This window comes from Alligator sinensis, unplaced genomic scaffold (genome assembly GCF_000455745.1).
Source record: "Alligator sinensis unplaced genomic scaffold, ASM45574v1 scaffold505_1, whole genome shotgun sequence".
NCBI lineage: Eukaryota > Metazoa > Chordata > Crocodylia > Alligatoridae > Alligator > Alligator sinensis.
Genome location: NW_005841940.1, coordinates 2,041,025 through 2,054,310, shown reverse-complemented (window position 1 = coordinate 2,054,310; position 13,286 = coordinate 2,041,025). Strand labels below are relative to the sequence as shown.

The window sequence follows — 13,286 nt, the reverse complement described above, 5'->3', positions numbered from 1 at the left end:
TTTTTGATAACTTATTCCTGCTATAATTAAGAGACTTTATAAACGTTGCTTCTCTGCATTGGAAAGAGAACATCATCAAGGAAAAAGAGAAAAGATAATATAATAAAGATCCTTGGGAAAAAATGCACATTTAGATAAGTTTCCAGCACAGAGAGTGAAAGTATCACTATGGTTTCTGTGTGTAGAAGTGTGTGTCCTACAGAATTAGATTGCTTTTCACAGCCTCCCATCATGTAAATAAATGGAGAAAGCACACGTGTCAATATGATCCTTTGACACATTCTGGAATGCTGGACCTCAGAACTATGAAGAACTCAAAATGTCTATTCTTTGTAAGGCAAGAAATAGAAGAAACTGAGAATACAGCTGGCGCCTATACATGAGCAGAGGCACCCACCACCATTTTAAAGAGCAGGGATGCAGATACACAAGATGTGGAGGTGCTTTAGAGAGGCTCTTGGAGCCGGTCTAATTAAAGCACCACCCCTCTATCCCTGGAGCATGCATAAGTGCCCTAGAGACAGCCCAGAAAAGAGGAATAATGTGCAACTGAAAACATTTTAAAATGTTGTTTTCCAACTATAGCAGCTAGGAAGAATAAATTCAACCTCCTGGTAAATACGGATAAACAACTATTCCATACCACAGTATAGTAGCCCAAGCAGTGTACAACCCGCGACAGAAATAATGCTTTGGAAGCATGGAATAACCAACGACTATAACCTTGAGATGTGATGGATGGTAGGCACAAACGGTATGCTCAAAGATTCTTCCATCACTTCTTAAAGTGTTAGATATATGCTTTTGTGGGCAGGTTAGAAATTTTATTCCCAACTCAATGGAGGAGCTTCCACTAGGAAATAAGGGCATTGGGCACGTCTATACGTGCGCCCAACTGCACAGTTGTTACTGTGCATTACTGCGCTGTCCCGGCAGCACACAGGTCGTTTTCAACCCTACCACACAGTAACTTATTGCTACTGCACAGTAGCATCGGTGTCACAGTTCGTGACCGCTTACGCTACATCACCGTAGCTCATCGCTATAGCAACGTAGCATCTCATGTAGATTACCGTGAAGTAATTAATATAAATCCTTAATGCAGATGATGCACCAGTTTCAAGAGGCCTGTAGAACTGCAAACTGACCAAACACTGACCAATTTGATACCATACCTGTACTGTACCATGGAAAATGGACAATCACCTGATCAGCAAATCACACATCTGAAATGTCTATTGTTTTGTTTTCTCTATAACATTTTTGTCTTAAACAAACAGTCTTTTGTTTAGTGAAAGCTGGCTGGATACTGTTATTTATGCTGTTGTCCCTGGGATACAACAGAGCTATAGGTGCTGAACTAAACTCTGATTTCTAAGGGATAATCACAGTGAATTGCACAGTAGTATTAAAATTTGGTCTGAAAGGACAGATTTCCATGTCGACAAAAGTGACTGCAGTCACTCCTCATTGAGTCAGGAATAATCCCAAACTTAAGTGGGATGGATTTAAGGCAACAGTAAATGGGTGAAAAGTACAATTAATGCAGGAACCATGATACAGCCCAAAAGCTGCTTTTCACTTACCTGAGCTCTCCAATAGTTGCTGAAGGGTTAAAGATAATCTCTGCTCCATTTATGCTGTACATGAGCCAGTTGAGTGGATGATGGCGCCCAAAGCAGATATTCACAGCAATCCTCCCAAACTGAGTCTGGAACACTGGATGCCCTCTGTTTCCTTCCATATAGTAGGTAGACTGGGGAAGGGGATAAGGGGTGCAAATCAAGCAGGTGTCTTAAAGCACCATCTTCAACCAATAGATTGTAACTTTTGTTCTTCTTCAAAATACATTCCACAAGTTTAAAGACAGTAAGTAGATCCAGAATCTTAGAAAATGGTGACAAAGCCTATCCTCCTGCTGTAGAACAGGCCTCATTAAGTGCCACATATAGTGCTTGTTGTTTTCTTACAGAAATGTGAACTACCTGCTAGGGTAGGTCTTCACTGCAGTTAACTCAGGTGATCAGCATCTAGGGCTAAGCATCTTAGTGAGTCTAACCCAGGTGTGAGAAACTGTATAGCAAATCCACTCTCATATTAGTGTCCTTGCTGGTGCTGCATTCAGCTGTGCAAGTCACTAGGATTTCTGGGCATATCCTGGCATTGTTTGTGTTCTGAGCTTTAGAGCTCTTTGATTCTTTGCTAGAGAGCAACAGGATGCAATTCAAGAAGGACAAGTGCAAGGTGCTGCATGTAGGGAGGAAGAACTGCCATCATACCTATAGGCTGGGGGGCAACCTTCTCAACTCCACTGAGGTAGAAAAAGATCTTGGAGTCACTGTTGACTCCAGGATAAACACGAGTTGCCAGTATAATAAAGCAGTTGGCAGAGCCAATCGCACCTTGTTGTGCATCCATAGGTGCTTCACAAACAGGTCCAGGGAAGTGATTCTCCCCCTCTATGTGGCACTGGTCAGCAGCTGGAGTACTGTGTCCAGTTCTAGACGCCGCAGTTCAAATGGGATGCGGACAACCTGGAGAGAGTCCAAAGAAGAGCCACTCGCCTGATTAGAGGCCTGCAGGGAAGGCCCTATGAGGAAAGGCTAAAGGACCTTAACCTCTTCAGCCTCTCCAAGAGAAGGTTGAGAGGGGACCTTGTGGCGGCATACAAATTCATAAGGGGAGAGCAACGTGAAGTAGGCAACGATCTGTTCACCAGGGCACACCCTGGAATGACAAGGAACAATGGCCATAAGCTACTAGCGAGAAGGTTTAGGCTGGACATTAAGAGAAAGTTCTTCACGGTCAGGGTTGCCAGAATCTGGAATGGGCTCCCAAGAGAGGTGGTGCTCACCCCATCCTTGGGTGTCTTCAAGAGGAGACTGGACAGGCACCTGGCTGGGATCACATGACCCCAGGGTTGATGACTCTTTTTTTGCCTGCTAGGGGCAGGGGGTCGGACTAGATGGCCCACTGAGGTCCCTTCCGACTCTATGAATCTATTATGGGATAACTCATCTCCTTCTGGTCACAAAAGGGGACAAAGATCAACATAATCCTCCCCTCAAGTCTTGGCTGCTTCTGGGGTTCTTCTATCACAACTGTAGAAACTGAGCCCATGAGGGCTTTAGCCTATGTTCTTATTGCAGAATGGGCCCATTATCAGCAGCAGTGAAAGACACCTGAGTTCTGGCTTAGATCCCCAGCAAGCTGACTTGAGCTTAAAACACCTCCAAACGGGAATCAGTTGCATGTCTGGATGGGAAAGGGGACAGGATAACACTGGAATAAGTGTGAATTAAATCATTGGCAAAGGCACACTTGTTAGGGTACATCTATACTTGATCTGAGCCTTCAAGAGGCTGAGAAGCGACAGACACACCCTTGATGTGTCTCATTCTAGCCCACCCTCTGCTGTTAGCATGCACCAAACCCAGAAATGGAGGACAAAGCCTCTTTTGTCATGGTCCTAGAGGCCACACACAAGCACACCAGAGATCAAGTATACCTTCTTGTGAAACCTCTGTGAGGAATGTGGAATTGCTGAATATTAATCTATGAGCATGTATGTGTAATAATGTAGTGAATACTGCATGTAGTTTGTGTGGCAAAGTTACTGTGTAGTTGTGATAGATTTTTAGAACTTCATGAATGTGTGTATTGATTTAAATTATTAGGGGGCTTGAAAAGAGCAACCAAGAACACAAAACAGACAGACAAGCAGACCTTGAAAGAAACTGAGGGAAGCTAGTATCTCAAGTATCCTATTTCCAATGAACTGCAAACCTTTTTTGCTGGAACTGGAAGTTACTAGTTCAAATGTCTATAAACAGTTAAAAGGGGTCTTGATGCTTGTGACAGGAGGATCATTTGTCAGCTAAGGAGATGGATGAACACAGAGACTCTATGGAGGGAGTCTGAAGAATTCCAAACTCAGGGAGTGCGTGAAGAAACAGTTAGCTATATGGGCCATCTTAAATAGGTATTCTCTAAAATGTATTTATTCTAAATAAACAAATTTGGCCTTAAAGAGGCATTTGGCAACTATACTTACCTGTCAATGGTCTGAGAGGGAATGGACCTGCAAGGCCAGAAGTAGATTAGAGCTGCAGATATAGTCAGTCATGCTTAGAACTGCAGTCAAAGCTGACAGAGACTATGAGACCTGAAAAGGCCATGCTCAGAGGTCAAGAAGGTAAGACGTGCAGTTTGTCCAGTCACTGTGACAATCTCCTGACTGTAAGGGTTCCATTAAATTGCAAACTCCCTTGGGCACACGCTAAATCTCCTTTTGTGTTCACAGCGAGCACACCACGTTGTGGATGCTCACATAATTCTGTTATGAAACAGCTCTGCCCTTGCTGCATTTTTTATTTTTTTCCTTTTTATTCTTGTCCTCTGTTTTATTACTGTGGTAGAAGAAAAACAAGATTGTAATTGCTTGGGGGAATTCATCAGAGCTTATTCTTTATTCCTCACCAGAGGTCATAATCATCTCCACAGCAACTAATTGTGATGTCTCAAGAAGGATTGATTTTTGTTTATTTATATGTCCTCCCACACAGGACTGAAAAGGCCAGAGACCAATCTTTTTCTCTTTTCCATTTAGTTCTTATTGATTCATCATGGGTGATCATTTTCCCAACCTTCTTCACGAAGACAATTTCATAGTACATGAAGTCTAACTTCAGCCCCTTCCTGGGGCCTGGCTTTGTTATTTTATTGTTGTTTTCTTGATTAACAAAGATCAGCATAATCCTTCCCTCAAGTCCTGGCTGCTTCTAGGGTCCTTCTATCACAATTGCTTAGCCCTCACTCAGCCATCTACATGTCTCGGGTATCCAGTAAAATCACTAAAAAGAGGAGAAACAAACCCCTTTCCAGCAGAACAAATGCTGCCCAGCAAGCTGGAATATTTTAGACAAACACTACTAGTCTGTTAAATCAACGCAGACCAAACAGAGCAGAAATTGTTGAAGATGACAACAACAAAAAAAAGATTTAATGTAAGACAATGCGGGTGCATCTACATATGCGATTATCATGTAGCAATAATCTCAGGCACAGTTTGCACTGGAGTTTATTGCTCCTGGGTGCAGCATTTACATGTGCACCTGGAATCGCAGCACATTGAGCCTGGGCAGAGCAGCCCTGGCTGGCAGAGGGTCTGGGGCCCAGTCTACTAGACCAGGGGTGCTCCAGCGCAGGGCTAGCCAGCAGACAGCCCCCATACTGTAGCACTCTTGTGCCCCAGCCAGCCCCAGTCACTGTCTACACATGCATTTCAGTTCACATAACTATACTGCTATAGGATAGTACTTGTACCAGACAGTACTTCCTACAGCTGAGTTAATGAATTTATTGCGCCCTAATATGGGTACACGTGCAGATAGGTGCTCCAGCGCAGGGCTAGCCAGCAGACAGCCCCCATACTGTAGCACTCTTGTGCCCCAGCCAGCCCCAGTCACTGTCTACACATGCATTTCAGTTCACATAACTATACTGCTATAGGATAGTACTTGTACCAGACAGTACTTCCTACAGCTGAGTTAATGAATTTATTGCGCCCTAATATGGGTACACGTGCAGACAGTGATACTTCACTGCAGAGCTAATTAGTCAGCTCCTTAGTAAAGTGCATGTATAGATGCACATTGTATGTTTAAAGCTTTTCTTATTTTTGCCTGTTTTTCTCTCTGCTTACGATATTCCTATGGAGGGATACTTTATGTTCCATTTTTAACTTTGAAATGTGTTTCTTTGTGCCAACCACATCACTGCAGATTATTTTCCCATACTTCCCTTGATGTGCCTGATCACATGGACCCACTCCCTGCTGCTCATTATGCAGCATCCCTGTGCCAACGACAGCAGTTGCTGGCTTAGATAATTAAAAGTGCCCATGTATTTTTAGCTCCCTTTCACTGCAGTTCCACAGCTGGAAATGAGCAACAGTGGTCCACCATTTGGGAATCTATGAGGCAGAGCACTGGAATTATACAGAGCATGAACACATTATTGGTTCGGTATGGATTTAAAGGTCAAACAAGGTGGGAAGAATGCTGCAAATATTTGTATCAGCATTTATATATATCAGCACATATATCATAGCTTGGTGGTTACTGTATTACTGATTAAAAGGCAGTACAGGCTTAAATATTGTAGGAGCCCAAAATAATCAAAGTCAGAAGTCAAGCACTGGTTGCTGAAACTGAGAACTGACTTTGAGAATCATGAGGTGAAGGGATGCAGCCTGCCTTACCCACCCTCAATGTCTGGGTGAGGTGCCCAATTTAAGCAGAACTTACTTAATATGGCAAGAAAAGATTAAGCTGAAGTAAAACGATGTATGCTTTGGATTCTGTTATTTTTTTAACTTTTGCTTTCTGGCGAATATGGTGATAGTCCCATGGATGGATACAGTAGGCCAAATTTTGAGCAATCTATTTTCTGTCATTGCTTTTGCCAGTTTGCATATTTCTTGCAGATGATTGTAGAACAGGGTCCAAGCCCAGTTAACATGGCTGGGAGCGACATGGTTGGTAAACAGGAGATGACATAACCTGCTGGTCCAGTCAAAAGTGGGGAGAATCACAGGACTCCATTCTGAGAGCAGCAAAGGTGTAGACCCATTCTTTGAAAGAAGTGTCCACAGAGGAGTCATAAGTCTCCCTTCAACTCCCTTCAGAGGAGTCTCCCTTCAACTACAACCCAAGGCTCCCCAGTTTAAGAGAAAGTCACCACACAAATGACTTCAGCAAAGCCTTGTCACATACAACAACACAGTTCTTCAATGTTTTGTCTAGATGCTTCAGCTGTTCTAACAGAGCAGCCCTTGAAAACAGCATCCTGAAGAAAAGAACAGAGCCGGGGAAATTTGTTTGGGGGACTATAATGCAAAGTAAGTTGAAAATAAACCAAAGCTACTATAGCATCTTGGAGATCCTGGTATCAAACTCTACCCCTCTGATATATGAGCTCACCAGAAAGCCCTCAGTGGTGCTGCAGCCACGTAACTGTACGTGGATAAAACAGACAGAATATCTAGGGAGTTACATTTTTCCAGAACACTTTAAGTTTTCTCCAAAATGGTTGCTAACAGCAGACAAGACAGAGACAAGCAAAAGCTATAATGTTTATTATAATCAGTATTTCATCTCACCTCATTGAAATCTCCAACCCTGGGAATGTGGTTTTTCCTGGTCTTCCCAAGGACAGAGCCAGAGTTTGAAATCACCACAGCAGTATTCCACAGAGTTCCTCCATGCACATCATCTCGCTCCAAGATCGGAGACACCACAACCATATTGTGTTTCTTTGCTAGCTATAATGAACAAAATGGACAGGCTTGTTACAGACAAGCCTGCTGCGTTTAACTGCTTTCATCTTTTGTTCCCAAGGCAAATACAAGAGAGGTTTTCACTCTGTGCACTATTCTGACATCCTAAGTACCAGCGGTTAACATGATGCAGCCTTTTTTCCTCAGAGATGGAAACATCACTGAGGCCTTTCCAGTCTGAACCATTCTGGCAGAGGCACCAAGTTCCAGCTGGAGGAATTATGCTACAGCAGCAGTTCTTAACCAGTGGGCCAGACAAGCCCAATTACCAGGTGCGTGAGGAGTAGGTGGGGAGCATGGCGTAATGATGCTGCTCCCATTCCTTCATTCAGGCATTCTGCTGGGGTGGGTTAAGCTTAACAGTAGTGCTGACCAACTGAGGTAAAACCTTAATGGGAATGGTTTTAAAAACATATAATGCATATTAAATATATTTATGATTAAACAACAGTTGCCATCTGATCCATAAGAATCAGAGCATCTTTAATCTTGGGTTCAATGACACATTTTCTCTTATTTCCCCTCAGGTCATTTTACTTTTCCATATGCCTGAATTCTTGCTGCAGTTTCTGCCCCCTAGTCCAGGGGTTCTCAATCCCCGGGCCATGGTGGGTTGGCTGCTGGTCTGAAAGTGGCCGCAGACCAGCAAACTGCGGCCCCCCAGAACCGGGTGGAGAGGCCACAGCTCCTTCTGCAGGGCCTGCAGCAGCACCCCACGGCCCAAGGGGTGGGGGTATCCTTACCTGTTTTCCGGCCGGAAATACCAGCCATGGTCGGCTACGACTGCTGAGCTATGGTTTGCCAGGCTGTGGCCACTTCTGGGCCATGGTTTGCTGGGCTGCAGCATAAAAACTTTGGAAACCCCTGCCATAGTCATTATATCCACTTGGAAAAGTGGTCCACATGTGACCTAGATTGGCTTGAAGCTGGCTACCCAAGCTTGCTTAGTAGGTCAGCTCAGGTATGGACAGATTCAGGACCATAATGAACCTGATCACATCAGAGAATATTTTAATAAAGCAACACACAGTATCACTCATAAAAAGGAGATAATCCTAATCACCCTTTTATTCTGTACTTAGAGGATAAATGTCCACCAGCTACTAAAGGGTTCCCCTTAAGCACAAAAAATGCTGCATCTTCTATTACCTCTCCGAAGAAAGCTGTAAGAAGCTGTAAGGTTAGTTAACACATCAGTAATATTCTTTATGTAAAGCTTATCAATGCATAGTCTGTTCTAGCCAAGAAATTCAATTAAAATGGAAATTAAAGGTATTTGGCTTCGTTTGTCTTAATGAAATCTGGGAAATGTAAGGATGTGAAGTTTTATGTGCCCTCCAGGGTGGAAGGCATTACATGAATGTAAAACAAGGACACTTCATCAGCATTTTAAATTGAACACACAAGCTGTTATTCATTCGCACGTTTGCTAGCTGTTGCACAATACAGGTTCTGAATGTGATGGAAAATTATATTTGGTTCTTCAATTTTTGCGTAGAGACAAGATTGATATATTAAAAAGGCACTACAGAAAGGTGTGAATTCAACTTTCTACCTTCTGACAGAACTTGGTGGTTTGGCCCTCTTCTGCTGACTCTGCAAATTCAGTCCAAGGAAGCTTCTCTCTTGTACAGAAAGCAAAGGGCATGGCTGAGAAAAAAAAAAAAACAGCACAACTCAATTAAAGGCTTCATGTCACTGAATGCATACAGGGCTAGTTCTGATTTTCAGACATATGAGAAAGCTATAAACTATATTTGGAAGCTGCTTTTATGAAACCGAGAAATAGTTACCACATATCTGAGGAGGATACAGTGAGTTCCTCTTCCCCCACTCCCCCTAGGCCAGAGCTTTCCAAACTTTTCATGTTGGTGACACACTTTTTAGACATGCATCATTTCGCGACACAGTAATTCAGTTCTGGGGGAGGGGCCAAGGGAAGCAGACGCGAGTAAGGGAGCTCCACGGTGCCCTTCCGCAAAATTTTCTGCATTTCGCGCGACACACCTACACACTGCCGCCGACACACTAATGTGTCGTGGCACACAGTTTGGAAAGCTCTGCCCTAGGCAAAGGACATTAATTCTTAAGAGTATTGCATTTCACGTAGGTTTTCTATCCTCTGGTCTCACAAAGACACCAAAACTAAATAGTTTGTGCTGTCAGACTGCTAACCACTAACATGCAGCAGACCAGGACTGAATTCTGTATCTTATTCCACGGCACATGTTGGACTAGGAGATTTGTATAAGCACTAGGCACTGTGGCAGAGAGATAAAGTGCCTTGTAATCAATCAACATTTGTTTAGTTAAGAAGCTACTGTGAATAGACCTTGCGTACACCCAATTTACTGACCTGTATGACCTGTGGGCAACCTCTGTTCTTTAGGGGACCTTTCATTTTCACTACAGCTAACCCTGTACATCCTCCACATTCATTTAAATATTTTTCTTTTATTGAGAATCTTGCTAAATGAAACAAAACTTCCAAGGAGATAAATGGGGAAGGACGTATGAGAGTAACATAATCAAGTCACAGGACTGTGAAAGCATGCTATCCTTTGCAGGCTTCATGAGACCTGCACACAATTCTATAAATTAGGGTTCTTTAGGGTTTCTTTCAGAAAATAGAAATTAACAGTGGTTTATTAATGTATCCTGAAATCTCTCCACTTAATGATCACGGCAGAGCAATCTTTAGCACAGCTGACTTGATCTAGTGGGACTGGTGGTTATGAGAAAGACTGTTTGCGTTTGCCAAGGCAGAGTCTGGATTTGGGAAGGTAACAGAAAATACTCACTCCATGCCTCCTGAAAGCAGACCACATTAACCCCGCATATTGCTGCCACCTCCACAATCTCCTCTATTCGTTTATGCAGTGCAGCCACCTGATTGCAATAAGTTTAACTGTAAAAAGCCATACATAATTGCTCACATATAACATTAACAGCCTGGTTCTGTTACCTCCTGTTCACATTAAGTCATATCTTGCTCTACGCTTAGTCCCATTGATTTTAGTGGTAGGTACTTACTCAGCGTGAGCAAAACAGTGGCAGAATCAGGCTCTAAAGAACTGGGGGCATTATATAATTAGGTGCATAAAGATATACTTGACTGTGTAGTATGATTTTCAAAATAGCCACGTTTAAAAATCTGTTCCTGGATGTGTATTAGAGCACCATAAAACCTTAAAAAGAACAATAAAAGTCATCTTTTACAGACTCTTTTGAGGTACAACACCTAGCAATATGAAAAGGTAAATCTGAATGGAAAATAAAGTATTTCGGGACAAATAGCAGACTACTTAGCAAGGCCAGTCTACTGACCTGGTCATCCAGGCATCATGCTAATACAAACAAATTCTGAAGCCTCTTCACCCTGGGATGGGCACTATCATGAAATGACAAAATGCATCTCAAATGAGTATGCTGATTCACTTCTGACCACCATAAAATCGATAATTCTTACAAGGGTTTAGGGTTCAGGAGAGTTTATGGGAAGGCCACCATCCTCAAGATTTGGACAACCATTTTTGTTTGGATAAGGAGACATGGGATGATTGGGAGAAAGGGTATGCCCATGGATAGCTAACTCTGAGGTTCAACCGGCTCCTTTTAGAACATGTGTTGACCTCTTGAGAAAAGACCATATTTACAAGCCTAGAATGGGACCCTCCCCCATACTCTCTCTCTCTCTCTAATACATGCTTCAATCCATTTTATGAAGTTATTATTTCTCACAAATACACAAAGTTAATAAAAAAAAAACCACACTTCAATCAGTTTTCCCAAATTCCTTCCTCTAAAGCAGTGGTTCTCAACATTTTTTGGATGCAGACCCATTTGTAAACATTGATGGCCAGTCCCGATCCAGTGCCCCTCACTCCTGACCTGCTGCCCCCTGCCCCCAGATCCCAGCCCTGCAGTGTGTGGGGCGGAGTGGGGCCCAAGCAGCCCTTTGCAGACTGGAACTCTGACAGCCTGCAAGGGAAAAGCCAGTTTCCCACAATTTTCTCCTTTAAAGGAGAATCAATTTTTAAAGTTTGTTGATGCATTTTTTAAGTTTATTCACAACCCTTTCATATATTCTTGCGGCCCACTTTTGGGTCACGACCCATGGGTTAAGAAACACTGCTCTAAAGCATAATCTGAGTGCATTACTAACAAGAAAGAAGCAAGATACTAGCAATGGACAGATTGTATTTTTCTTTACCTAATATAAATTTTTTGCATAGGAACTCTGCTCTTATTAAAGATGGACATGGGGACAGACAAAATAGGTGATGAGATCAGAAGCCACTTAGATGTGTTCATATTTCAAATTCAATAGAAGTCTGGCCAGCAGATACAACTAAGAGTTTATGCAAAATGAATGGATGGTCTCATGCCAGTTTCTACTGGATACGCATCCAGATGACAACTGGCAGCAGGTGGTACTCTGGTTGTGCAAATTCCACAGAAGAGCAAAGAACATGAACAGTCTATAGAATATGCTACTCTCACTCCTTAAAAGCAATCTCTTCAAAAAAAGCCTGGGGATTGCTTCCTGTACTGGATGTCACCAGAGCTTTTCATAAATGTGAAATTTACCTTGGTTTTGAGGACTGTGAACAGGACAGAGCTATGGAGAACGTGTATGTGATGACATGCATCTGTTGTCACAGAAAGATGCCAGCTAATGAACACTGGAAGACTCCTCAAGCAGCAGTACCTTTAATTTACTACTGTCTAAAGAATTCAAGATGATCATAAAAATGTTCACCCCACATTTCACCTCCGCGCCACACTGCTTTAGTAATCCATACCTGTTTTCATGCACACTTTCAACTACAATCAATTCCATAGAGGTCACAAGACCTTTACGGGATGTAGCTCTTTTCAGTTCCTTGGGAGCTGACAGGTAAAGGCCTTTCATTTAGAAAATCCAGTAACTAAATATTTAGTTTCAGAAACATTGCACACAGGTTGGGTGACTCAGTAAGCAAACAGCACACAGGGGATTTTCCGATAGAGCTACACCTTCTAATTTAGTTAAGACACTTCCCTTCAGTTTACTCTTCAAACAGTAAAATCCAAGAGCATTAGGGACTATGAGCCAACAAATTAGCAGCAGACGTCACACAAGAACCACAGTGTTTCATGTAATATTGGTGTACGGAATAGAAAAAAAGAGGCTGTTGACCCAGATCTCCCTGTGCAGGTGACCGTACCTGTTCTGCCACAGGGCTATCTGTGGGAAGTGGGATTTTATTTTGAATCAGTCCCACTCGCACAACGTGTGGCGTTCTCAGCTGTTCTGCTGCAGCTTCAAATCCATAGCCTTGTAGCTCAAAATCCTTCTCTCTTCCTGCGGATACAGCAGCAGCTGGCAGATTGAGTTCTCTGAAATCGGACAGAAAACGTTTACGTGCCGAGACGCTCCCCGCTCTGCACCTGATATCAAGGAAGGGTCAGGACAGCAGGTGCCACTCCCAGAAGTCATCGTAACTCCCTGCTGCTTCACCTCGGTGCACAACTTCACAAGTGGCAGCAAAGCTCCCTGGAGCAGCGGCTCTCAACCGTTTCAGGCCCAAGGCCCCCTCCAAAACCTTGTGAGTGGAGCGGCACCCGATTTCAAAACTGAGTGTACACATGACCAGGCTCCCCTCCTAGCACTGGGGCTGGGCTGAGGATCCACCAGACAGGGACAAGCCTGCGTGGACTTATCTGCTTATCACCTCATGCCTCGGGGCACCCTTCAAAGGATCCGTCTCGTTGAGACCTCGGCCCTCGCCGCTTCTCAACCCCAGTGAACTCCTGCCCTTCACTGATAACCCTGCGACCCAGGCACCCTGCCCCTGCCCTCCTGGGGCCACCCAGCTCCCACATGGGCTTCCCCGCACCGAGCAGCTCGGAGACCCCCACGCTCCGGCTTCCCCACCACCACGTGCCAGGCCCCGCCCCGCCC

The 13,286-nt window shown here is 43.6% G+C and overlaps 1 protein-coding gene across 4 annotated transcripts in view; it reads right to left on the bottom strand.

Moving 5' to 3' along the window:
- Window positions 1-13,286, bottom strand: part of UPB1 (beta-ureidopropionase 1) — a 30,269-nt gene that overhangs the window by 14,673 nt on the left and 2,310 nt on the right. For 3 of the 4 annotated variants that reach the window (XM_025199278.1, XM_025199276.1, XM_014518155.2), the window contains exons 2-6: window positions 12,550-12,721; window positions 10,141-10,228; window positions 8,895-8,989; window positions 7,163-7,324; window positions 1,587-1,756 (exon numbers count right to left, since the gene is read on the bottom strand). In XM_025199278.1, coding sequence (XP_025055063.1) covers window positions 1,587-1,756; window positions 7,163-7,324; window positions 8,895-8,989; window positions 10,141-10,228; window positions 12,550-12,721 — 687 coding nt within the window. Of the gene's footprint in view, window positions 1-1,586; window positions 1,757-7,162; window positions 7,325-8,894; window positions 8,990-10,140; window positions 10,229-12,549; window positions 12,722-13,056; window positions 13,257-13,286 lie in introns of those variants that run through there. The other variant, XM_025199277.1, reaches the window with a different exon arrangement.